Source organism: Oncorhynchus tshawytscha, linkage group LG19 (genome assembly GCF_018296145.1).
Source record: "Oncorhynchus tshawytscha isolate Ot180627B linkage group LG19, Otsh_v2.0, whole genome shotgun sequence".
Classification (NCBI taxonomy): Eukaryota; Metazoa; Chordata; class Actinopteri; order Salmoniformes; family Salmonidae; genus Oncorhynchus; species Oncorhynchus tshawytscha.
The window spans coordinates 44,937,398-44,963,883 of NC_056447.1; the positions used below are offsets into that span (position 1 = coordinate 44,937,398).

The window sequence follows — 26,486 nt, forward strand, 5'->3', positions numbered from 1 at the left end:
TACTGGTAACTCTTTTGATTCGTTTGTATGCATGTTGAACGAGTGGATTACTGAATCAAGCGCGCCAACTAAACTGACATTTTTGGGATACAAAGGACTTTATCAAACAAAACAACCATTCATTGTGTAGCTGGGACCCTTGGGGTTGCAAAACAGAGGAAAATCTTCAAAAGGTAAGTGATTTATTTAATCGCTATTTGTGATTTTGGGATGCCTGTGCTGGTTGAAAAAGTATTTTGGTTTGGGGCGCTGTCCTCAGATGGTATGCTTTCGCTGTAAAGCGTTTTTGAAATCTGACAATGAGGTTGGATTAACGAGAAGTTAAGCTTTTAAATGATGTATGACACTTGTATTTTCATGAATGTTTAAAATTAGGATTTTTGTATTTTGAACTTCGGGCTCTGCAATTTCATCGGATGTTGTTGTAGGTGTCCCACTAGTGGTTCATGCGCCCAAACAGGTTTTAAGAACAAATTCTTATTTACAATGACAGCCCAGTGGGTTAACTGCCTTGTTCAAGGGCAGAATGACAGATTTTTACCTTGTCAGCTCGGGGATTCGATCCAGCAACCTTTCGGTTACTGGCCCAGCGCTCTAACCACTAGGAAAAATCCAGAAAATCACATTGTAGGATTTTTAATGATTTTATTTGCAAACTATGGTGGAAAATTAGTAAGATCTTCCAGATCCAGGCAGGATTACAGTCCTCCAAAAAGTTTTGCATAATTAAGGGCTTAGGATCCGCTTTAGATGTATGTAGAGTCTCATAAAACTGACGGAATCTGTCATTGATGTCTTTGGGGGAAGAGAGTAATTCCCCAGATGCAGATTTAACTTTGTGAATCATTCGGTCGCTCACATTTTTTCAAAGTTGTCTGGCGAGAGTAGAGCTTACATGAGAGTACACATACAGGCATAAAGGCCCTCACTCCCTATCCAGGAACAGGCCTCTCTCTGGGCATGAGAGTACACATACAGGCAGTTAGGCCCTGACTCACCATCCGGGTAACACCCCTCTATTTCCAGACATGAGAGTAGAGCTTACCCCCTGGAAGTCATGGGTGAACAGGGAATACAGGAGGGGGCTGAGCATATACCACTGTGTTGAGGATCAGTGAAGTGGAGGTGTTGTTTCCTACCTTCCCCACCTGGGGATGGCCTGTCAGGAAGTCCAGGACCCAGTTGCCCAGAGCCCCAAGTTTAATGATGAGCTTGGAGGGTACTATGGTATTGAATGCTAAGCTATGGTCAATGAATAGCATTCTTATATAGGTATTCCTCTTGTCCAGATGGGATAGGGTAGTGTGCAGTGCGATGGCAATTGCATCTTCTGTAGATCTATTGGGGCGGTAAGCAAATTTAAGTGGGTCTAGGGTGTCAGGTAAGGTAGAGGTGATATGATCCTTAACTAGCCTCTAAAAGAACTTCATGATGACAGAAGTGAGTGCTACGGGGCAATAGTCATTTAGCTCAGTTACCTTTGCTTTCTTGAGTACAGGAACAATGGTGGACACTCCAACCAGCTGGTCTGCACATGCTCTAAGGACGAGGCTAGGGATTCCGTCTGGGCCGGGAGCCTTGCGAGGGTTAACAAGCCTCGTTGGTGGCACTGTGTTATCCTCGGTGGCACTGTGTTATCCTCAAAGAGGATCCGCAAAGAAGGTGTTTAGCTTGTCTGGAAGCAAAACATTGGTGTCCGTGACGTGGCTGGTTTTCCGTTTGTAGTCCGTGATTGTCTGTAGACCCTTTGAATTGAATCCTTATGGAGGGAATAACTACACTGTTTGAATTTGGCCATATTTCCAGTTAAATACGGTGGTTTGCACTTTCGGTTTTGCGATGATGCTGCCATCTATCCACGGTTTCTGGTTTGGGTAGGTTTTAATAGTCATTGTGGGTCCAACATCTCCAATACACTTCCTGATGAACTTAGTCACTGTATCTGTGTATTTGTCGATGTTATTCTCAGAGGCTACCCAGAACATATCCAGTCCACGTGATCAAAACAATCTTGAAGCATGGATTCCAATTGGTCAGACCAGCGTTAAATAGACCTTAAACGTATACTTCCTGTTTGAGTTTCTGCCTATAGGAAGGGAAGAGTAAAATGGAGTCATGATTAGATTTGCCTGAAGGGAGGGAAGTTGAGTAGCAACTGTTGGGTAGCAGTTGTCCAATGTTTTACCAGCGCGAGTACTACAGTCAATGGGTTGGTAGAAGTTCCGTGGAATTTTCCTCAAATTTGCGTTGTTAAAATCCCGAGCTACAGTAAATGCGGTCTCAAGATATGTGGTTTCCAGTTTGCATAAAGTCCAGTGTAGTACTTTGAGGGCCGTTGTGGTATCAGCCTGAAGGGGAATACATACGGCTGTGACTATAACCGAAGATAATTCTCTTGGGAGGTAATACGATCAGCATTTGATTGTGAGGTATTCTAGGTTGGGTGAACAAAAGGACTCTGTATGTAATCACAATCACACCATGAGTGGTTAATCATGAAATATACACCCCCGCATTTCTTCTTCCCTGAGAGTTATTTATTCCTGTCTGCACGATATACTGAGAACCCAGATGCCATAATGGATGGGGAGAGTATTTCCCGAGATAGCCATGTTTCCATGAAACAGAGTATGGTGCAAGAAATATGTATACCACAAAGTTGCTTAGGAGCTAGAAGCAGAGCTGCCATATATGTCGGATGTCTTACTACCATAAAGGCCTGATTGATGATGTGCTGTAGAGATGGTTGTCCTTCTGGAAGGTTCTCCCATCTCCACAGAGGAACTCTGGAGCTCTGTCAGAGTGACCATCGGGTTCTCAGTCACATCTCGATCACAAACTTCTTCCATTTAAGAATAATGGAGGCCACTGTGTTCTTGGGGACATTCAATGCTGAAGACATTTTTTGGTACCCTTCCCCAGATCTGTGCCTCGACACAATCCTGTCTCGGAGCTCTACTGACAATTCCTTCGACCTCGTGGCTTGGTTTTTGCTCTGACATGCACTGTCAACTGTGGGACCTTATATAAACAGGTATGTGCCTTTCCAAACATGTCCAGTCAGTTAAATTTACCACAGGTGGACTCTAATCAAGTTATAGAAACATCTCAAGGATGATCAATGGAAACAGGATGCACCTGAGCTCAATTTCGAGTCTCAGAGCAAAGGGTCTGAATACTTTTGTAAATAGGAAGAAATTAGTAGGGATTTATTTGGTCTTTATTTTATTTTCATGGTAGTACAGAATTGAGCAGATCATGATTGATTATACATTCCAGCACAGTAGGCAGCAGCATGCACTTAAACGATTGTTTGCTGACCGCCATGATATCATAGAAGAAAAAGAGAAGACATGACAGGGGAATTCCTTATAGTGAAGCGACATGCTTTCTTCTGTCCGATGTTTATCAGGTCAGTGCAGATGACAGATACAAGACCAGGAGACGAGGATAGGATGCCTGTTAAGACTATTGAGATTCAGCCATAGTTCACATCAACCATAAACAGACAGAAAAATACAGTACATGTAATGGGGAAGTATAGAGATGGTGGTTAGATTGGCCAAACTCATCATTACACACACCCTTCCCACCATCCCCCCACTGCACTACAGTTTCACTTCCCCATTGGTCTCTCTGCTATCTCTTGCTTCAGTCTTGCGTGTACTACTATATATTCACACACTCCCTCTTTCTGTATTTTTCCATTTATTTTTTCAAACAGGGCATGTCAACAACCTTAGTTATACCGAGTGTGTGTTTGTGTGGCTTGTTTGTGCAGAGCTAGCAGCTGATTTCGGACTGAGTATTTCAATCATCTTCCCCAGAACTACTACTGTATGCTGACAAGCCCGGATGGCGGAGAGGGCAGTGCCACAAGAGAACACAGGGATCAATACAGGGATCCAACAGTCCAATGGTCCATACCCTGAAGCCACAGCTGAGTGTCTGGACCTTGAGGATTCGCATCAACAGGGTAAGAAGCACCTGGTTGCTTTCAGTAATTTTCCTTCAAATGGTACTTTAAATAAGTAGCTGAGCAAAGCATGTGTTTGACTCTGCTTGTGTAAACAGTAATATGACATTTTTATGTGTCTGTCTGCCTGTCTACTCTGTACATAGGCGCGTGTGTGTATGACCTGTGTCCAGGCCCCAGTTCATCCTGTATGACCACCAAAGAGCTGCAGCAGCACTGGGGCGCGGTGAAGCACAGACTGAAGCCGGTCAAGCTGTTGTTTGAGATTCCTTCTGCACGCACCATAGCGCAGCACCTGTCCAAATACGTTGTGAGCTCTATTTTATGTACAGCATACAGCAAAGATTGTCAACTGGTGGTCCGCAGTCCAAATTCAATTTATTTGACCCCCCCCCAAAGTTTTCTATGCCCAATTTCTAAAATTGGATCTAGTTTTTGGATATAAAAGGCTGTAAAATGACTAGGAATTCACCTTAAAATGTTCCACTCAGAAATAGAAGCATATGAGATTGTGTACCAATGTAATCAAGGTTGGAAATAATGTTTTTGTCAAACACAATAATCTGTTTAGGCTTGTGTCAATTTGCAGAGTACAAATGATTTATAATTACTGTATGTTCTGCCCCTTGACTATCCGCTCAAGAAAAAGCAGCGCTGAGTCTAGTTGATGATCCCTGGCATATAGTTTAGGGCACGGAAAAACATACTTTGTGAATTCTTCACCGTAGTTAGTCAGTGTTGCAGGAAAGACAATTCCATATTTTATTGTCTTTTATTGGAAGATAGTCGAGTGAGTTTTAATAATAAAGTTGCAAGATATGAGGTTTTCTAAGTAAGAAGTTTGTCCCAATGTTCCTGTGTTCTCCAGGTGTACCAGATCGTGTTGATCCGGTCAGGCAGCTACGACTCCAAGCGTGTGTCTGTCGAGCGTCGCTATAGCGACTTTGTCCACCTCCACCAGCAGCTCCTTGAAGACTTCAGCGAGGAGCTTGAGGAGGTCATACTTCCCCGGAAACTCCTAACTGGAAATTTTAACCCTGAGACCATCTGGGAACGCCGCCTGGCTCTGCGGGACTACCTGGCCCAGCTCTATGCAGTCCGTTGCGTCCGACATTCCCACCACTTCCTGGATTTCTTCACTGAGCCCGAGCAAAGACGAGCGCACGGCCTGCTCCGAGCAGGGCAGTTTGGGCCAGCTGTCGCTCTACTAGAGACTGTCCTGGAGCTTCAGGAGAAGATGGGAGGGTGGCAGAGTCCTGTTCTGCTGGTGCCTACGCTGTGTGCCCTCACAGTGTGCCAGAGAGACCTGGAAGAGCCAGAGTCTGCGTTCACCATGGGCCAGAGGGCGCTGCCCACGGTAAGGCGCTATGGGCTGAAGCGCTATAGAGGGCCACTGCTGGAGATGATGGTGGATCTGGGATACCAGTTAGGGCGACCTGTGGCTCAGCTGCAGGAGGAGTTGGTTCAAGTTAGGGATGCAGAGAGGGGACTGGTGTCTTTTCGCTCCCTTAAGGAGTTGGTGGTGCAGGAGTTTACCTAGGCCTGATTCAGTTGAGATAAGCATGCACAACTTTAAATTATCCAATGACATCAATAGTGGTTGTGCAAACACTTCCACTGGGGAGAACATGTCCTTTAAAGTATAGACTTTATTCAGGAATTCTAGACCTAGCCTTCTTTACCAGGGTTGAGCCAATTCCATTTAAATTCAATCAATTCAGGAAGTAGAAATTCCAATTCAAGGGTCTTTTCAATAACATTTATGTTGGAGCACTCTTTTGAACATGTAAATGCAGACATGTCCCCCTGCCCCACCCAACTGTTTTCTTTCAAAACTGTATTTTAATAATGAAAGATACAACTTACATTTTCCCACTTACACCACCAGGGTCTTAACATATATATAAGTATCAATCAAAAGTGTAGACACAACAGCTCATTCAAGGGATTTTATTTTTACTATTTTCTACATTGTAGAGTAATAGTATATACATCACAACTATGAAATAACACATATGGAATCATATAGTACCCCCAAAAAGTGTTAAATCAAAATATATTTTATATTTAAGATTCTTCAAAGTAGCCACCCTTTGCCTTGATGACCGTTTTGAACACTCCTGGCATTCTCTCAACCAGCTTCATAAGGAATGCCATTCCAACAGTCTTGAATTAGTTCCTACATATGCCGAGCACTTGTTGGCTGCTTTTTCTTCACTCTGCGGTCCAACTCATCCCAAACCATCTCAATTGGGTTGAGGTTGGGGGATTGTGGAGGCCAGGTCATCTTATCACTGTCCTTCTTGGTCAAATAGCCCTTACACAGCCTGGAGGTCTGTTGGGTCATTGTCCTGTTGAAAATCAAATGATAGTCTCACTAAGTTCAAACCATGCTATAGCCATGCTGATTGTGTGCCTTCTAAATAAATCACCTACAGTATCACCATCACACCTCCTCCTCCATGCTTCACGGTGGGAGCCACCCATGCGGAGATCATCCATTCACATACTCTGCATCTTACAAAGACTCGGCCGTTGGAACCAAAAATCTCAAATTTGGACTCATCAGACCAAAGGACAGATTTCCACCGGTCTAATGGCTATTGCTTGTCTTTCTTGGACCAAGGAAGTCTCTTCTTCTTATTGGTGTCCTTTAGTAGTGGTTTCTTTGCATCAATTTGACCATGATGGTCTGATTCACGCAGTCTCCTTTGAACAGTTGATGTTGAGATGTGTCTGTTACTTCAACTCTGTGAAGCTGGGCTGCAATCTATTTGGGCTGCAATCTGAGGTGCAGTTAACTCTAATGAACTTATCCTCTGCAGCAGAGGTAATTCTGGGTCTTCCATTCCTGTGGCAGTCCTCATGAGAGCCAGTTTTATCATAGCGCTTGATGGTTTTTGCAACTGCACTTGAAGAAACTTTTTAAATTCTTGACTGACCTTCATGTCTTAAAGTAAAGATGGACTGTCGTTTCTCTTCGCTTATTTGAGCTGTTCTTGCCATAATAAGGATTGGTCTTTTACCAAATAGGGCTATCTTCTGTATACCATTCCGATCTCAAAAGCATTAACAAAGGAAGAAATCCCACAAATTAACCTGTTAGTTGAAATGCATTCTTGGTGACTACCTCATGAAGATGGTTGAAAGAATGCCAAGAGAGTGCAAAGCTGTCATCAAGGCAAAGGGTGACTTTATAAAATATATCATTTATAAAATATTAAAATATATTTTGATTTGTTTAACACTTTTTTGGTTACTACATGATTCCATATGTTTTATTTCATGGTTTTGATGTCTTCACTATTATTCTACAATGTAGAAAATAGTCAAAATAAAGAAAAACCCTTGAATGAGTAGGTGTCTTTTGACTGGTACTGTGTGTGTGTACACAGACACGCACACTCATATATATTTATATTCATTCATCTACATTCCACCAAAATAGAATTAGCTAAATGAAAACTATCAATGTGAATAATATGAAAATACAATTCAATGAAGGAATTGTACATTTCCTGTTGAGAATGAGGAGAAAAACAAAACAAAATGACATTCAACGAAACAAAAAGGTTCAGAGCAATAAAATAAACATGTTTTCCTATTCCATTTCAAATTGGTTGGAAAGTGACATTTTTTGTTTTGCATGAAATGTTGACTGGTTTTGAATTGGCATAGACATTAGGCAATGGCATCAACATACTGAATAAATATTTTTATCAAATTTAAGCATTTTGTTAAATTAAGATGCATGTTTGTGGCTTGGCTGCCCGAAAAAAAACTAATTCAGTGTTGAAATGAATGACCAGTGAGCACATCAAATACATTTTCTGTGAACATAACATTGTTTAGTCATCGTTTGTTCTATTCTAATCGCATAGAATAAAGAATTTTTAAGAACTCAATGGTTCAGAGCGGTAGTACTTTACACAATAACAGCTACAGACTGGGAAATTTCATTTATTTCACAACATCCTCTCATTGATCCATATTATCACTTGTAAAATAACAAGCTACACTACATGACAAAGTATGTGGACACCTGCTCGTCAAACATCTCTTTCCAAAATCATGGGCATTAATATGGTGTTGGTCCCCCTCTACTGCTATAATAAATAAATTTCTCTCTTCTGGGAAGGCTTTCCACTAGATGTTGGAACATTGCTGCAGGGACTTGCTTCCATTCAGCCACGAGCAGTAGTGAGGTCGGACACTGATGTTGGGCGATTAGGCCTGGCTCGCAGACGGCGTTCCAATTCATCCCAAGGATGTTTGATGGGTTTGAGGTCAGGGCTCTGTGCAGGCCAGTCAAGTTCTTCCACACCAATCTCAACAAACCATTTCTGTATGGACCTCCCTTTGTGCACGAGGGCATTGTCATGCTGAAACAAAGGGCCTTCCCAAAACCGTTGCCACACAAGTTGGAAGCACAGAATCGTCTAGAATGGCATTGCATGCTGTAGCATTAAGATTTCTCTTCACTGGAACTAAGGAGACTAGCCCAAACAATGAAAAACAACCCCAGAACATTAGTCCTTTTCCACCAAACTTGACAGTTGCCACTATGCAATGGGGCTGGGAGCGTTCTCCTGGCATACGCCTAACCCAGATCTTTCGATCCCACTGCCAGTTGGGGAAGCATGATTCATCACTCCAGAGAACGTGTTTCCACTGCTCCAGAGTCCATTGGCGGCAAGCTTTACAACACTCCAGCCGACGCTTGGCATTGTGATCATAGGCTTGTGTGCGGCTCCTTGGCCATGGAACCCCATTTCATGAAGCTCCCGACGAACAGCTCTTGCGCTGACGTTGCTTCCAGAGGCAGTTTGGAACTCGGTAGTGAGTGTTGCAACCAAGGACAGACGATTTCTACGTGCTACAGCACTTCGCTGTCCTGTTCTGTGAGCTTGTGTGACCTACCACTTCGCGGCTGAGCCGTTGTTGCTCCTAGACATTTCCACTTCACAATAAAAGCACTTACAGTTGACCGGGTCAGCTCTAGCAGGGCAGAAATGTGATGAACTGACTTCTTGTAAAGGTGGCCTCCTATTCCGGTTCCATGATGAAAGTCACTGAGCTCAAGTAAGGCCATTCAACTGCCAATGTTTGTCTATGGTGTCATGACGTTGCCCTCTTTGAGTACAGCGAACACCATCCCCCGCTCTCTGCTTCTACAACCAGACTGCTGTGGTCAGAGGTCGTAAATTCCTGAGAAGACCTCATGGACACACAGTTATAGAGTAGTTTTTCATGGAGACAAAGGAAATCCTTCCACCTCACAGAACTTGAGGTACAAACAAATTTCATGTTCCAGAGAAAGTGTAAAAGACCGGTGAAGAATCCAGCTACGAACTGGTGCGTTTGGCACAACTTGGGAAGCTCAAGAGAGACTGTGTGGCCACATTACCATAACACTGTTTATATGATAGCCTCAGATATGAGGTTTACGTCTAATTGTTGTATGAGATGAATGAGTGAGTATGATACTGTTTGTATAATTGTGTAATATGATTGTGGACTGTTTAATTAAGAAAAATACAATTCCCTTTTGATTTTAACTATATCAGAGGACCGCCCCTGAGCCCAGTTAGGGTCAGACATCCTGGGACAGCCCCTTTTCTGCCATTCCGAATAAAACCCAACTTTGAGAAATTATCACCAGACCAAGCTTACCTCAATTACGAGATGGCTAAAGGTTGTAGAATCTTTTAACCATACCACGTGGTTAAACTCTTAAGACTATTGATACCGACAGAATAAGAACAAGTCTTTGATATTGCTTACTAGTCTGCCGCTAGGAATTCCGCATCATTGAACGCGAAGAACGACAACCGCCGAAACACCCATTCTATAATGAATGTCACTTTAAACTATCCCCTCTAACCAAGACAGAGAGGGAGAGACGGACAATTCTACAAAATACTTTTCACCAGCGATCAAGACGACACACTGAGCGTAAATATATATATTGATTGCAATTGTTCCCGAATGAGTGAGTGTTCATGTGTAAAGGATTAGCATTTTAATTGTTATAATTAACTCTGTAGTGACTTCTTGGTAAAACCCCCACTCCCCGTTTGTCTAAAAAGCTGCCATGCCGGTTTAGCCCACAAGGGCACATTCTATCATTTCATGTAACCATATTTACTGTTTGTTTATGCATTTCTGTGAATTACTTAATTAGTAATAAATAAATGATTTAAGACAATTGATGTATGGATGACTCATAGTAAAGACTGGGTTTTTGCAGATAACCAACAATTTACGACATAACGTGAGGTAAAGTAAATAAATCATTAATCAGAAGACTATTGATCAGATATGAAAATATCTGAAACGTTATATTGGGAAATTATAACTTTGTAATCTGAATACTTTCCTTGGTGCCCCAACTTCCTAGTTAAGTAGTTACATGATTATTCAGTTTAACCGAGAAACTAATTACAAAGAATCTTTGATAAAAACAAAGTATTCAGTTTAATGGTAGTGAAGACACGACAATGGCGATTGTATGGCTGTGTGCTCAATTTTATACACATGTCAGCAACAGATGTAGCTGAAATAGCCAAAGCCACTCATTTGAAGGAGTGTCCACATACACTTTATATACAAAAGTATCTTGAAGGTTGGAACAAATGTCTGGATACAACTGAACTGCATACAAAATGTTTTGTGAGGAGAAATTTTGGGAACGTATTAATCGTGGAGAGAGATGTCAAAGAGACTTGCTAACTCCAGGACAAGCAGTGGCCCGGCCCTACCCTTATATGGTGGCATTTCCACAACAGAAAAAGTGCCTTCTAAACATTCAGTAACTTTTAAATAAATACAGTTACGAGCAAAATGTGTATTATATTGTCAATTAACATTATGACAATATATTTGTAATGTCAAAATTAGGCCCATATTCTTTTTATGGATCTGAAAGGATTGGATGAATGAAAGCAACTTGGCAAAAGCTGCACTCAGCCTCTTTAAAAGCTAGGAGGTCCCATCACCATATTGCTTACATCTAGTCCGATCCATTTAGATCTGTGAACGCTAAAGGGCTAAGGCCTAGACAGGAAGAGAAAGCAAAGTGTTGGACACCTTCCAGCCCAGATAAGTTAAGGAAATTGTATGACTATTAGGACACAGCCTGTCTGAGATATTCAGTACAAAATGTGCATCACAACCATCTCTTAAACAGGCATACAGGCTATTGCTAAGCGTTCCATGCATACCCCCTTCACATTATAGATTCATATAAATATACTACAAAAATAAATACAGAAACAAATACAAATCATTTTGTAATAGGCAAAAATAGTTGAGTACTGATATTTTCATATTAGGAAGTTTGCAAACTACAGATATTGTCTATTCTACCAGTAGGAACATGAAACTGTTCGCCATTATGCGATTAAACAGTATTGTGAAATAGCCATTGAACAGATCATTACAAAAACCATCCCCATTATGCAAGGAAACAGGTCCATTTGGGCTGTAGCAACTCAAGGATGTATTCTGCTGATGGTTGGAGTTGCCACATAGAACCCACACTTGGCCCAGTCCACAAGAGATGGCAAAACCATATTCATTCAGCTTGTTAAAAAAATAATAACAATACAATCCCTAATCATTGTAATTTTTTCTTCCTTTCCCCACCATTTTGCCTTTTGAAAATCACAAACAAAGGAGTTGCTGAAAAGCTTAAATGATCAATGACTCGTTTTGTCAGTGCAAACATTTGACCCAATATAGTAATAATATCCACAGTTTAACCATACATTTTTCCTTGTAATTTCTGCTGTAAAGTTGAATTGCCAGTAAGTAAGAGAGACCCAACTAACTGCTAGTCCAATAAACCAGGGTGTACTGCCAATGCTAAAGTTCAGGCTTGACAACCTTCCTCCATATTCATATTACAGAAAGACTATACCCTCAAGACGAGGTCAAAGTCAATCTGCCCTTTCAACTGACAGAAATAGGAGAAATCTCCTTCCAACTTGGCTTAAAAAATATCACTACCAAAAGCCCTGGTAAGATTGCCTCGATCCTCCCGTTTAAGCGGCTGAGAGTGGAGTTGAGTTCCGTGACATAGCGCACCCTATCTACAGAGGTCCTGCACTACAGGTTTACATTGGCGCTTTGGCTGGAGTTTCCTCCTCCTGCCTGGACAGCTCTGCTTTCTGTCTCGGTGGCTCCTGCTGTTGCTGCCTGATGACTGTCCTGTTCCTGTGCTTGGCTGTATGTTGGCATTGCTGTTCTGACAAGACATCAAACTCGCTCTGTCCACCTGTTGCCAGGAAAACATATAGGGTAAGATTAACTTTACTGTCCCATTTTTCCTTGGAACAACATTTAGTGTGACATCATAATTTGGTGTGGTAATTTAACACTAAAACGTGTCTGTTATAGTCACCTACCTTGCTCGACTGGCTTACGTGGCTGCTGGAAGAGAAACTTGTATCCCTGTGATTGGTCAATCCAGCACTGGGTGCAGATGAGCCTCGCCTACCCCGCGTCGAGGTCACCGGTTTACAGGAGACTCCGTCCGAATCCTGGAGGGATCATAGCAACCAATCGAGCGAGGGCAAAATATGATTTAACGACAGGCATCTCAATGTTTTAACGCATGAAAGGGTAGATTACCTAAGGGACCTTTCTTTTTATTAACCCTGTTTTCTCCCCAATTTCGTGGTATCCAATTGGTAGTTAAAGTCTTGTCGCGTACGGACTCGGGAGAGGCGAAGGTCGAGAGCCGTGTGTCCTCTGAAACACAACCCAACCAAGCCGCACTGCTTTTGACAATCCCCACTTAATCCGGGAGCCAGCCGCACCAATGTGTCGGAGGAAACACTGTGCACCTGGCGCCAGGAGTCGCTAGTGCGCGATGGGACAAGGACATCCCTGCCGGCCAAACCCTCCACTAACCCGGACGGGTCAACCGGACGCAGCCAGCTGCGACAGAGCCTGGACTCTAACCCAGAATCTCTAGTGGCACAGCCTTAGACCACTGCGCCACTCAGAAGGCCCCTAAGTGACCTTTCTGATAGATTAAATATTTTAGAGCTTTAAATCACAGGTGCGAATGAAAGGCCAACACTGGGGCTGTAGTTATCAAGCGTCTCAGATCTACGCGCCAGAGTATCACTTGATACATACAGTGCATTCGTAAAGTATTCAGACCCCTTGACTTTTACCACATTTTGTTATGTTGCAGCCTTGTTCTAAAATGTATTACATCGTTTTTAAAAATGTATGTAAATAAGATATTTCCATTTTTTTTAATACATTTGCAACATTTCTAAAAACCTGTTTTTGCTTTGTCATTATTGTGTGTAGATTGAGGAAAATGTTTTATTTGATCAATTTTAGAATAAGGCAGTAACGTAACAAAATGTGGAAAAAGTCAAGGGGTCTGAATACTTTCCGAGGAGCAAAGTGTGTGGAGAAGAGCAAAGTGTGTGGAGAAGGGCAAAGTGTGTGGAGAGAACTCTGTTTCACAAGGCACTCACAGCGTCACTGGAGCTAGCTGATGAAGAATGTGGCGAGGAGAATGACGAAGAGGGGGGAGGAGAGGAGGAGCTGGGGGACTCTGCCCCTTCCTCAGAGAGATTGTTGATGCATTCGTCCATCTCCTGAAGCTCCACCAGCAACGTGACATTACCTGTGACATCAAAGGGGAAGGCTAAAAATGTGGGGTTCGACAATTTTATACTGTTTTGATATAGCGCTATAATTGGGCTCTAAAATGTCTCCTCTCCTTACCTTTTAAGGTCAGGGAGTTCAGTGATAGGGCAGCCCACTTCATGGTGATCCAGTCTCTGTATTCAGCAACTTCCTGGGTCACCCGGATGATTCTGCCCAGTATACTGCAAGACACACAATCATTTATATTACTACAAGTTGGAACAGTGGACACAATATTTTTTTCCACTTAATATTGTTGAAAATATACAGTGCATTTGGGAAAGTATTCAGACCGCTCAACTTTTTCCACATTTTGTTACCTTACAGCCTTATTCTAAAATGGATACATCCCCCCCCCCCATATCAATCTACACACAATATCAAAGCAAAATCAGGTTTAGAATTTCTTTCGCAAATGTATTATAAATAAAATACTGAAATATGACATTCACCTAAGTATTCAGTACTTTGTTGCAACACCTTTGGCATGGATTACAACCTTGAGTATGATGTTACAAGCTTGTCACACCTGTATTTGGGTAGTTTCTCCCATTCTTCTCTGCAGATCCTCTGAAGCTCTGTCAGGTTGGCTGGGGAGCGTCGCTGCACAGCTATTTTCAGGTCTCTCCAGAGATGTTTGATCGGGTTCAAGTCAGGCCTCTGTCATTGAATGGCCCAGCCATTCAGAGACTTGTCCCGAAGCCATTCCCACGTTGTCTTGGCTGTGTGCTTAGGGCCATTGTCCTGTTGGAAGGTGAAACTTCCTTCATCTTTCCCTCGATCCTGACTAGTCTCCCAGTCTCTGCCGCGGAAAAACATCCCCACAGCATAATGCTGTCACCACCATGCTTCACTGTAGGGATGGTGCCAGGTTTCCTCCAGACATGACACTGGGCATTCAGGCCAAAGAGTTCAGTCTTGGTTTCATCAGACCAGAGAATCTTGTTTCTCATGGTCTGAGAGTCTTTAGGTGCCTTTTACTGCAGGCTGTCATGTGCCTTTTACTGTGGAGTGGCTTCCGTCTGGCCACTCTACCATAAAGGCCTGATTGGTGGAGTGCTGCAGAGATGGTTGTCCCTCTGGAAGGTTCTCCCATCTCCACGGAGGAACTCGGGAGCTCTTTCAGAGTGACTATCGGGTTATTGGTCACCTCCAGCCAGCTCTAGGAAGAGTCTTGGTGGTTCCAAACTTTCTCCATTTAAGAATAATGGAGGCCACTGTGTTATTGGGGACCTTCAATGCTGCAGAAATGTTTTGGTACCCTTCCCCAGATCTCTGCCTCAACACAATCCTGTCTCGGAGCTCTATGGACAATTCCTTCGATGTCATGGCTTGGTTTTTGCTCTGACATGCACTGTCAACTGTGAGACCTTATATAAACAGGTGTGTGCCTTTCCAAATCATGTCCAATCAATTGAATTTACCACAGGTGGACTCCAATCAAGTTGTAGAAACATCTCAAGGATGAGCAATGGAAACAGGATGCACCTGAGCTCAATATCGAGTCTCATAGCAAAGGGTCTGAATACTTATATATATATAAATATATATAAACAAAAACATATTTACATATCACACACACATACACACGTGTAGATTGTTGAGGGGAAAACATTTTTAAAAATCCATTTTAGAATAAGGCGTAACAAAATGTGGAAAAAGTCAAGGTGTCTGAATACTTTCCCGAATGCACTGTATTGTTCAAAGTTCCATTCCTGGCAGTCAGCTCCAGCGAACGCATCACTCAGAATTATGTGACTGTAACCCTCCCCATGTGTCCCGGCCCTGCCCAATACCTCTCGCCGTGGTTATTGAGGTGGTACTTAGCGATGGGCGACACAGCGTGGCTCAGCACCATGAAGGCATATTCAAACACCTGCTTCACCTGCATGGCCCCGTATGAGCTACGGCCCACATCATTACCTGGACAACACAGGACAGACACCAAACTCTCAAGGTCAGGTACATGCTTAGACTTGGCAGGTGCTTATTGCAGGAGTTCTCAAACATCTCAATAAAACAACTGCATCTGATGTTTTATTTATGGCAGAAGTCAGAAGCACAAGCCACTACATTGAATTAATTTTATTAACCCCATTTTCATGGTATCTAATTGGTAGTTACAGTCTTGTCTCATCGCGTACGGACTCGGGAGAGGCGTAGGTCAGAGACGCATCATATAGGTAGCTAGCTACCATACTGTAACCAGCATATGCAGTAAGGAGTCTCGGATGAAGTACAAAGGTGTGAACCCGGGCTCACCTGGCTGCACTGGGTCTTCAATGTAGAGCAGGGAAGGTCTGTATCCATCCAGCATGCCCTTCTGGACCTCGTCTTTGGAGAGGTAGCAGCCCCCATCCTTGATCCGGATCCCCGTCTTCAGGTAGTTAAAATGGCGGCCGTACAGCTCAAAGAACTCTATGAGTAGGACACCAGTGTTGGCGTTGGGACTGCAGGCGTTCTCCCTGCTATGGAGCTGAAACGCACACACTCTATTGTCTATTACTTGCTTCCATCGTAAGAACACGTAGTAGTAAGAACACTATGCTGCTGGTGACAAATACAATTTGCCCTCAGGGATCAATAAAGTTTATTCAATGGTACAAAATGTATATCTCCTCACTCTCAACGGTTGAGGAAAGGCCGGACAAATGCATCATATAATCATTTAATTAGAATACTAGATTATACTCTCAATGACAATAATACAAGGATGACGGGCACCGACCCACCTGTAAGAAGCTGACAGCGACAAGGAAGAGGCAGTAGGAACTGATGCCTCCTGTAAACACTTCATTCATGTCTCTTTGTAATAAGAACTGCTTCAGGACTAGCACCAGGTACGGAAGCACAGGATATTTCTGAGGAGAAACAGATGGAGAGAAAACTTTAGAGAACAGTAGTTCACACTATGAGGATTGTGCCTAAATTCAGATGACGCTCAATCATTAGAAAGAAACAGACACATACTACCAGATAAGCTAAATGCCTTCCATGCTCATTTCAAGGCATGTAACGCTGAACCATGCATGAGAGCACCACCTGTTCCGGACGACTTTCTGATCACGCTCTACGTAGGAGATGTAAGACCTTTAAACAGGTTAATGTTCAAAGCCGCTGAGCCAGGTGGATTACCAGGACGACGGACACGTACTGACCAGCTGGCAAGTGTCTTCACTGACATGATCATCCTCTCCCTGTCCCTGTCTGTAATACCTACATGTTTCAAACAGACTGGCATAGTCCCTGTGCCCAAGAATGCCAAGCTAACCTGTTTAAATGACTACCGTAATTTCCGGACTATAAGCCGCCACTTTATTCCCACGCTTTGAACCTCGCGGTTTATACAATGACGCGGCTAATTTATGGATTTTTCCCGCTTTCACAAGATTCATGCCGACAAAAAACTGAGCACCGTCACATAATGTGATGTAAATCGAGCGCGCTCAAACTTCCCATCATTCTGATTACGGTAGTAATTTTGTCACCCTCATCATGGCAAAGACACGGAGAAATGCATATGATGCAGCTTTCAAGTTGAAGGCGATGAATCTGGCTGTTGGAAAAGGAAATAGAGCTGCTGCATGGGAGCTTGGACTTAATGAGTCGATGATAAGACGTTGGAAACAGCAGCGTGAGGAACTGACTCAGTGCAGAAAGACAACAAAAGCTTTCAGAGGGAAGAAAAGCAGATGGCCCAAAGTATTTGCAGCCACTCGACATCAGTGTCGATCTGGAGGTCAAATAATGACGTCAGTGATATTCAGCTTGTAAAGTCGGAGCTCTGGAAAGGGGACCGAGTTCCCGAGTTGGAATTCCGAGTTGGATGAACGACTGGAATTCAAATTTTCCCAGTCGGCCAAACCCTCCCCTAACCCAGACGAAGTTGGGCCAATTGTGTGCCGCCTCATGGGTCTCCCAGTCGCGGCCGGCCGACACAGCCCTGGAGCGAAATCCGGGTCTGTATTGATGCCTCTAGCACTGCAGCGCAGTGCCTTAGACCGCTGCGCCACTCCGGAGGCCTGTGCAGTGCCCTTTTGATAACAGTGTTTTTCCCCTAAGTGCATTATGGAATGAACATTCGCATGTAGCCTACTGCCTTGTGCGCATTACTGTACTCATAAATGTGAAGAAACAAATGTTTATCAACATTTTAAGCTAAATGTTCTGACCTCTTGCATCACTCATTGCTTTTTAACAAAAACAAATTATGTAGCCATGGCCTACTGGTTGTATGAATTTAGGATCCATCATCCCACAACTGTCTCAGAGTATGTTTGGAAAAGGCTATTTCTTTCTTGACAAGCTGACCAATTGAATATGTAGCCTAAACTCTTCTACTATAGTAGATTGAGATAGGCTAGCGATTTTGCTGTTCGTTACTCATCTTGTTGGCTGAGGAAAAGTAAACGTGGACAGTTATTCTAACATGTTCAAAGAGCACATCAGAATTGGGTAAGGACCGGACATCATTGCATGTTCTATTACCATAATCTAAATGTGATTTCTGTCATTCTGAGCACCGTGGGTGGACGCACTAATCTGGTTACCCACCTAATGCATATGGAGCCGGTAAATCTAAATTTTGCAGGTAAAATGTCCGGCACCACCTTTTTCTAATGGAAACCCTGGTATGGCCCAGTACCTCACTGTCAAGGACTCCAGCTACCAAAGTCATAGACGGTTCCTTTTCGTACCGCACGGCAAGCGGTAACAATGCACCAAATCAGGAACCAACAGGACCATGAACAGATTCTACCCCCAAACCAGAAGACTGCCAAATATACTGAAAAAATATATAAAATGCAACAAGTTCAAAGATTTTACTGACTTATAGTTCATATGAGGAAATCAAACAATTGAAATAAATAAGGCCCTAATCTATGGATTTCACATGACTGGGAATACAGATATGCATCCGTTGGTCCCAGATACCTTTAAAAACATTAATGGGCCTCCGGATCTCGCCTTTGTACAGTGCCTTGCAAAAATATTAATCCCCTTTGCATTTTTCCTATTTTGTTGCATTTACAACCAGTAATTTAAATGGATTTTCATTTGGATTTCACATAATGGGCATACACAAAATAATCCAAATTGGTGAAGTGAAGTTTAAGTGGTGCGTGCATATGTATTCACCCCCTTTACTATGAAGCCCCTAAATAATATCTGGTGCAACCAATTACCTTCAGAAGTCACATAATTAGTTAAATAAAGTCCACCTGTGTGCAATCTAAGTGTCACATGATCTCAGTATATATATATACACACACATATACACCTGTTCTGAAAGGCCCCAGAGTCTGCAACACCACTAATCAAGGGGCACCATGAAGACCAAGGAGCTCTCCAAACAGGTCAGGGACAAAGTTATGGAGAAGTACAGATCAGGGTTGGGTTATAAAAAAATATCAGAAACTTTGAACATCCCAGGGAGCACCATTAAATCTATTATTAAAAAATGGAAAGAACATGGCACCACAACAAACCTGACAAGAGAGGGCCACCCACCAAAACTCATGGACCAGGCATGGAGGGCATTAATCAGAGAGGCAACAAAGATGACCCTGAAGGAGGTGCAAAGCTCCACAGCGGAGATGGAGTATCTGCCCATAGGACCACAGAGCTGGGCTTTACGGAAAAGTGGCCAGGAAAAAGCCATTGCTTAAAGAAAAAAATAAGCAAACATGTTTGGTGTTTGCCAAAAGGCATGTGGGAGACTCCCCAAACATATGGAAGAAGGTACTCTGGTCAGATGAGACTAAAATGTAGCTTCTTGGCCATCAAGGAAAATGCCTGGTCTGGCACAAACCCAACACACCTCTCATCACCCCGAGAACACCAAGCATGGTGGTAGCGGCATCATACTGTGGGGATGTTTTTCCATCAGCAGGGACTGGGAATCTGGTCAGAATTGAAGGAATGATGGATGGCGCTAAATACAGGGATATTCTTGAGGGAAACCTGTTTCAGTCTTCCAGAGATTTGAGACTGGGATGGAGGTTCACCTTCCAGCAGGACAATGACCCTAAGCATACTGCTAAAAGCAACACTCTAGTGGTTTAAGGTGAAACACTAAATGTCTTGGAATTGCCTAGTCAAACCCCAGACCTCAATCCAATTGAGAATCTGTGGTATGACAAAGATTGCTGTACACCAGCGGAAACCATCCAACTTGAAGGAGCTGGAGCAGTTTTGCCTTGAAGAATGGGCAAAAATCCCAGTGGCTAGACGTGCCAGGCTTATGGAGACATACCCCAAGAGACTAATATGCTGACCACACCACTTACGTAGAGTGCGCGAGCGTTGCAAAATAAATGTAGAAATCTATGTTAATCAATTATTGCACCCACACTGCTCACGAGCGTCTACATTGCCACGGGCTAAAATAGAACTCCTTTCTATTTATGACGCAGATCGCTCTGCATGTCCTGCCTCTCACATCTCCTCATTGGTTTATAGAAGCAGGTACCCACATGCCATCTCCTCATTGGTTATACCCACGTAGGTGATTTAAAGACCATCTGTGTTGCCATTCGGTGTAGTAACACTATGAAAGTTAGATGCCAATCACCATATAAGTTCAAAGATGAAAAAGCCTGGAAAGAGGAGAGATGACTAGAAATGATTCGGTTGACCATTTTATGTGTGGATTAATTGTCGGAGTAGAGGACCTTGTGCATCTCAGGTAAAATAACAACTCAATGTTTATATCCCAGGACAAATTAGCTAGCGACAGCAAGCTAACTAGCTAAATTGCCATAAATGTTTAATGCTTTTCGACCTGTTCCCAAATTAATGTAATTGGTTCAGAGTTTGTTTTGATATTTTAACCTGCGTGTCGTGATCACTTTTGGTGTAGGGGGACAATATAAATGTATGCACAATTGCGCACGCGCGCAGCCAGTTTGGGTTCCGTGTTACAGTTGTAATTGCTGCAAAAGGTGGCTCTACAAAATATCGACTTTGGGGGAGGGCTCAATTTGTTTTTTGTTGCTGTCTTATTTCTTGTTTGTTTCACAATAAATAAATGAAAATTGCATCTTCAAAGTGGTAGGCATGTTGAGCAAATCAAATGATACAAACCCCCCAAAAATCCATTTTAATTCCAGGTTATAAGGCAACAAAATAGGAAAAATGCCACTGGGATGAATACTTTCACAAGCCACTGTATATAACCAAGTTATTATTATTATTATTATATGTGATTACTTTTCTATTATTTCTTAATTTGTCTCTGCATTGTTGGGAAAGGCCAGTAAGTAAATATTTTACTAATAGTCTAAACCTTTTCTTTACAAAGCATGTGACAAATAAATTAATTTTGATTTGACACACACAGGGAGCATTGTACCTTTTTATAATCTTTGATGAGGGCAGCAGCTTTGACAGCATTCTTCATGTTGAAACTGATGTCAACTTTGACCTCCGTGAGAGAGTCTGTCAGTTTGATGATTGGCACCTAAAGACCAGACAAGATCAGATTTGACTGGCATACAGACACCGATAATTCCCTGTCCAGAATTATGTTCACAACACACACACACACTTAACAAGGCTTCCCTCCACAGACAGACACACAAAACACACACTACCCATTACCGTGGCCTTGTCCAGCACTTTGACAGAATTCTCCTCCACCACTTTGTGTTTCCTCAGCGCCTCTTCTAACCTCCACAGAGGGAGGGTGTCTCCTTCCCTGAACTTCACAAACACCACCAGGTCAATGTCACTGCAACATCAACACAAAGAATCACATTATATTCCTCCTTGGCGTAAGTTGGTGATAATAAAGGTTACAAATACTTTTTCAGTAAGGAAAGGACTTGAAATTCAACGACAGGTTACCTAGTGGGTAGATAGAGACCCGTGCTGAAACTTCCAAATACTTGAACCTGCAAAGCAAGTTCACACCATGAGTAATGAGATTGCATATAAAACTCCATGACAACAATGATAAGCTATAAAATTATCATATCAGTATGTATGCTAATAAGAATTACTGCACCATTTCAAATTCTATAAATAACTAGACAAGGAAGTCAATGGCTTTACATCTCCGACTACAGTGAAGGTGATTGACTTACATCAGCAGTGGGCCAAAGGTCCTTAATGACCCTCTCTATCCTCTCCACCACCTCCCTCCTCATCTTCTCCTCCTCCGGCCGCGGAGACATGTAGGCATAGAAGTCCTGGATCTCCTCATGGAGCCTGCAGAGTAAGAGACACACAGCGTGGTTAGAATGTTGTGTTCTAGAACACGTTTGAAATACTCCAATAGTAATGCAGTCAGGGGTTCCCTGGTAGATTTGACACTTGAAACATGGATTCATTAAATGTCTTTTTATCAAGTCTCGAGCTTATTGACAAACAAGTAGGCTAAATACCTATTACATTTAATATGTTCTGTTATAGCAAACTAATCACATAGCACTACAGTGCGTAGACCAGCAGTGGCCTTCAGTCTGCCAGTGTACTATGTAGCCTGTGATTACTGAGCAGGGAGTTACTATAAATACACTAGTGGGTAAGTATGACACTATACTAAAGAGCAGCAGTGTGTATTCCCAGGAGAACATGACATGTGCCAGCCCAGCCAGCTGCTTTTCAATACGTCATTCAGAGGGTAATAAAGTGCTTTAGAATAACCCTCAATGGTTCATGGGACAAGGCTATCTGCTGCATCACACTAGGCTTTAAATACAGTAGAGGAGGAGATACAGTTCAAATGAATGTTTCTGCATGTACAGGTCTCAGTCCAGTGGTGGGTTTAACTGAAAACTCATAGTATAGGCCCTCGGCAATTGTGATAGTTTTGGGTATAGGCCCCATTTCTGATTCTGAAACTATATATTATAGCAATAAAATATCTGTAATTTATGGGGCCCAAACTATTATAAAATCTCACATTGAAAATGTAGGAATACATGCCTTACACTGACTAACACAGGTACCATCATCTTCTCAGTATGTCAAGTAAGAAGGGGTGTGTTGACCAGATGAGGCATTGGAATGTATCAGAGCTGGTCTAGCCTTGTGTGGCACCAGTCCAGATCTACCTGGTCAGGTTCTGAAGAAGAACTAATGAGAGGATAACACCGTGGACCCCTACTCTTTCAACTCACATGAGCCCAAATGTGTCTATGCACTAGCCTTTTGATAAGACTGCTCATATTCTAACCAACTGCTGCTGAATAGAAATATGAAGTTCAGGGAAAGTCATCTTTATCAATGATGAGCTAGAAAATACATTGCCTGGCTAGCCAAACACTACGCCACACCCACAGACTTTAGTTTCTTCTCAAAAGACAGAGCAGTGGAAGAATTTAGTTTGCAGTCTTTACTGCATTCTCTAACTCTGATCCTAAGACACTGGCTTGCTAGTGCTCTCCCATGCCGTCCCTAGGAGTGGTGTATAATGTCTAGCCAGGATTTTTTCGCTATACTCGACTTGAGTGGGTTGAGTCAATTACATTATCTTCCTGTCCAGACTTGGGTGGTGTTATATCCTGCCACTGTCCCCCAACCCTCTGTCTCAGTCCCCAGTATCTACAGTGCCTTCAGAAAGTATTCAGACCCCTTGACTTTTTCCATTGTTAGGTTACAGCCGCATTCTAAAATTGATTCAAATGGTCCCCCCTCAATCTACACACAATAGCCAATAATGACAAACCAAAAACTTTGGGGGTTTGTTGTAATTATTTTTTTGAAATTAAAACTAGAAATCTCACATTTACATAAGTATTCAGACCCTTTACTCAGTAATTTGTTGAAGCACCTTTGGCAGCAATTACAGCCTTGAGTCTTCTTGGATGCTTGGCACACCTGTATTTGGAGAGTTTCTCCCATCAAGGTCTGAGAGTCTTTAGATGCCTTTTGCCAAACTCCAAGTGGGCTGTCATGTGCCTTTTACAGAGGAGTGGCATCTGTCTGGCCACTACCATAAAGGTCTGATTGGGGGACTGCTGCAGAGATGGTTGTCCTTCTGGAAGGTTCTCCCATCTCCACAGAGGAACTCTAGCTATGTCAGAGTGACCATCAGGTTCTTGGTCACCTCCCTGACCAAGGCCCTTCTCCCCCGATTGCTCAATTTGGCCGGGTGGCCAGTTCCAAGAAGAGTCTTTGATGGTTCCAAACTTCTTGCATTTCAGAATGATGGAGGCCACTGTATTCTTGGAGATCTTCAATGCTGCATCATTTTTTTTGGTGCCTTTCCCCAGATCTGTGCCTCGACACAATCCTGTCTCGGAGCTCTATGGACAATGCCTTCGACCTCATGACTTGTTTTTTTTCTCTGACATGCACGGTCAACTGTGGGACCTTATATAGACAGGTGTGTGCCTTTCCAAATCATGCCCAAGCAATTGAATTTACCACAGGTGGACTCCAAGTTGTAGAAAAATTGGGAAGGATGATCAATCAAAACAGGATGCACCTGAGCTCAATTTCGAGTCTCATAGAAAAGGGTCTTGTAATTTGCACAAAAAAAATATCTAACAACCTGTTTTCACTTCATCATCATTGTGTAGTGTGTAGATTGATGAGGATTTTTTATTTAATACATTTTAGAATAAGGCTGTAATGTAACAAAAATGTGGGAAGAGTCAAGGGGTCTAAATACTTTCCAAAGGCACTTTATGCTGCAATAGCCTCTCTCAAGACCTGAGCACTAGGACCATGCCTAAGGACCACCTGGCTTTGCGACTCCTTGCTGTCCCAGTCCACCTAGTCGTGCTGCTAATCCAGTATCTGCTGTTCTGCCTGTGGCTATGGAACCCTGACCTGTTCACTGGCTACCTTATCCCAGACCTGCTGTCTCGACCTCTGAATGCTCTGCTATGAAAAGCCAACTGACATTTACTCCTGAGGTGCTGACCTGTTGCACCCTCTATAACCACTTATTATTATTTGACCCTGCTGGTCATCTATGATGAACGATCCAGCCTTAATGGCCATTTACACAATCTCCACCGGCACCAGAGCCTGGTTCCTCTCTAGGTTTCTGCCTTTCTTGGGAGTTTTTCCTAGCCACTGTGCTAGTACATCTGCATTGCTTGCTCTTTGGTGTTTTGGGCTGGTATTCTGTATGAGCACGTTGTGATGTCTGCTGATGTACAAAGGGCTTCATGAATAAATGTTATTGATTGACTGATTTAGTTTGAGCAGAGAGGAAGGGTCGTCACTAGTTACCACAGCCAAAAAGTAATAAACCCTGCATATGTATACCATTTCTATTCTTAAAATGTGATCTTAAACCTAGCCACAATGCTAACCTAAATTAAGACCAAAAAGCACATTTGTGTTCACATACATTTTTACGATATAGTCACATTGGCTACAATGGTCCCATCTGATATTTCCTCCTCGGGACTGCCTTACATTTTTGAGGACATTTATTTTAATCGTTAGAGCGGCCACTAGGGTATCTGGTCAATATAATGGATAATCTGTGGTTTGAGAGGTCACTCAGGCTAGGAAAAAAAGACAACGTGGGATCCTTCTGTATGAGAAATCATCTCATGTTGATCAATTTATCAGGTACAAATCCTTGCCAACACACAGAAGTCCCTCCCTGTGCTCTGTAATAAATCGTCAGCCAGACAGTTCAAACATGACAAGTTAGAGCAGTTATGCTGCCTCAGGCATCCTTCCTTACCCCAAAATCCCTGCAGTGTAGTTTCTAGTTTTCCAAGGCGTGTCCGTGTAACCAACTCTACCGCATCCAGTTTCGTCCACCGTAGAGTTGCAGCTAATACTCAATAAACTGCGGTTAAAACCGAAAGTGCTCGCTCGGTTGTCTCTCCTCCGTCTGTTCCCAAATTCGTATTCTCTCTCTCTTCCTCTCCAGCTACCGAATGCAGTGCCACCCACAATCCCGGCACCACTACTGCCCTTCCCCGCAGGATGCTGGTTGATATTTTCCTCCAATGAATCGGATAGCTGTTCTATTTTATTATCGCCTTTCGGATTAATCGTCCCTTGCATTCTCGCCTCACTGCTGCTCGTGCCACCGTCGGGTACTCCGTCCTGAATCACGTTCCCCGTGACCCCGTTCACCGATACAGTTGTACCAGAACTAGTCTTGGTGGTGGGCGTGTTCGAGGTAGAAGAGCCGTGGTTCTTATGATTATTCAAACACAAATTGCGCAGAACATGAGTCGTTATCCAAATCTTCAACCACGCGCTGCTGGGTTGGGAACCAGGAGAATATTGGATCCACGCACCCGTGCACGGCACGCTCGCTAGGTTTGCGTGACTGGCACTGTCACGATAGAGGTAGCTACACTGAGCTGCTAACGAAAGAGGAGAATTCATTGGTGCGGCAGGCTTCCGGGTTGGATGCGCGCTGTGTTAAGAAGCAGTCCGGCTTGGTTGGGTTGTGTATCGGAGGACGCATGACTTTCAACCATCGTCTCTCCCGAGTCCGTACGGGAGTTGTAGCGATGAGACAAGATAGTAGCTACTAAAAACAATTGGATACCACGAAATTGGGGAGAAAATGGGGTAAAATTCAAAAAAAAAAAAAAAAAGGAGAATTGACAAGTTATGCGTACAGTATATACAAATCCAATCATGTAGATGTAAACAACAGTCTGTATTAACACGACACCAAATTAAATTGTGGAAATACAGACGTGGAGTATTTCTTAAGAACAAAACGTGACAAACTAGTTTTCTCCAGACACTCCATCAATGGCGGAAATGACAGTATTGCTCAAAACAAATATGATGGATATACAAGATGCATGTCTCTTCGCCCTAACAATGGGAGTAGATTTCCACAAAGAGGAACGGCGAGATGTCTAGCTCCCGCCTATTTGTAGGATTGGTGGAT

General features: G+C 42.9%; 2 protein-coding genes across 7 annotated transcripts in view; one reads left to right on the top strand and one right to left on the bottom strand.

Annotated features, from left to right (window-relative positions):
* Positions 1 to 3,617: 3,617 nt before the first annotated feature.
* The window catches only part of snx20 (sorting nexin 20), a 32,479-nt gene continuing 9,610 nt past the window's right edge, over positions 3,618 to 26,486 (top strand). For 2 of the 5 annotated variants that reach the window (XM_024380033.2, XM_024380034.2), the window contains exons 1-3: positions 3,618 to 3,976; positions 4,123 to 4,286; positions 4,845 to 5,333. In XM_024380033.2, coding sequence (XP_024235801.1) covers positions 3,856 to 3,976; positions 4,123 to 4,286; positions 4,845 to 5,333 — 774 coding nt within the window. In that variant the 5' untranslated portion in view covers positions 3,618 to 3,855. Of the gene's footprint in view, positions 3,977 to 4,122; positions 4,287 to 4,844; positions 5,770 to 8,114; positions 8,157 to 26,486 lie in introns of those variants that run through there. The other 3 variants (XM_042301732.1, XM_042301731.1, XM_024380032.2) reach the window with 3 other exon arrangements.
* Positions 10,435 to 26,027, bottom strand: LOC112218827 (terminal nucleotidyltransferase 4B). 2 transcript variants are annotated; one of them, XM_024380027.2, is made up of 12 exons: positions 25,308 to 26,027; positions 21,739 to 21,862; positions 21,500 to 21,546; positions 21,254 to 21,383; positions 21,006 to 21,113; positions 16,384 to 16,512; positions 15,914 to 16,127; positions 15,448 to 15,574; positions 13,730 to 13,833; positions 13,477 to 13,649; positions 12,385 to 12,519; positions 10,435 to 12,254 (listed from the first exon to the last, which is right to left on the bottom strand). In XM_024380027.2, the coding sequence occupies exons 1-12, from the start codon at positions 25,964 to 25,966 to the stop codon at positions 12,066 to 12,068; spliced, it is 2,139 nt and encodes a 712-aa protein (XP_024235795.1). In that variant the 5' UTR covers positions 25,967 to 26,027; the 3' UTR covers positions 10,435 to 12,065. The 2 variants fall into 2 exon arrangements, with proteins under 2 accessions (XP_024235795.1, XP_024235796.1); XM_024380028.2 differs by having other exon boundaries at positions 13,477 to 13,628; positions 25,308 to 26,025.

Coding starts and splice junctions, on each gene's coding strand:
- LOC112218827 (XM_024380027.2), bottom strand. CDS start 25,966: ATGAATTCTCCTCTTTCGTTAGCAGCTCAGTGTAGCTACCTCTATCGT. Junction 21,114..21,253: donor AAGTGCTGGACAAGGCCACG/GTAATGGGTAGT, acceptor TCTGGTCTTTAG/GTGCCAATCATCAAACTGAC. Junction 12,520..13,476: donor CAGCTAGCTCCAGTGACGCT/GTGAGTGCCTTG, acceptor TGATCCCTCCAG/GATTCGGACGGAGTCTCCTG.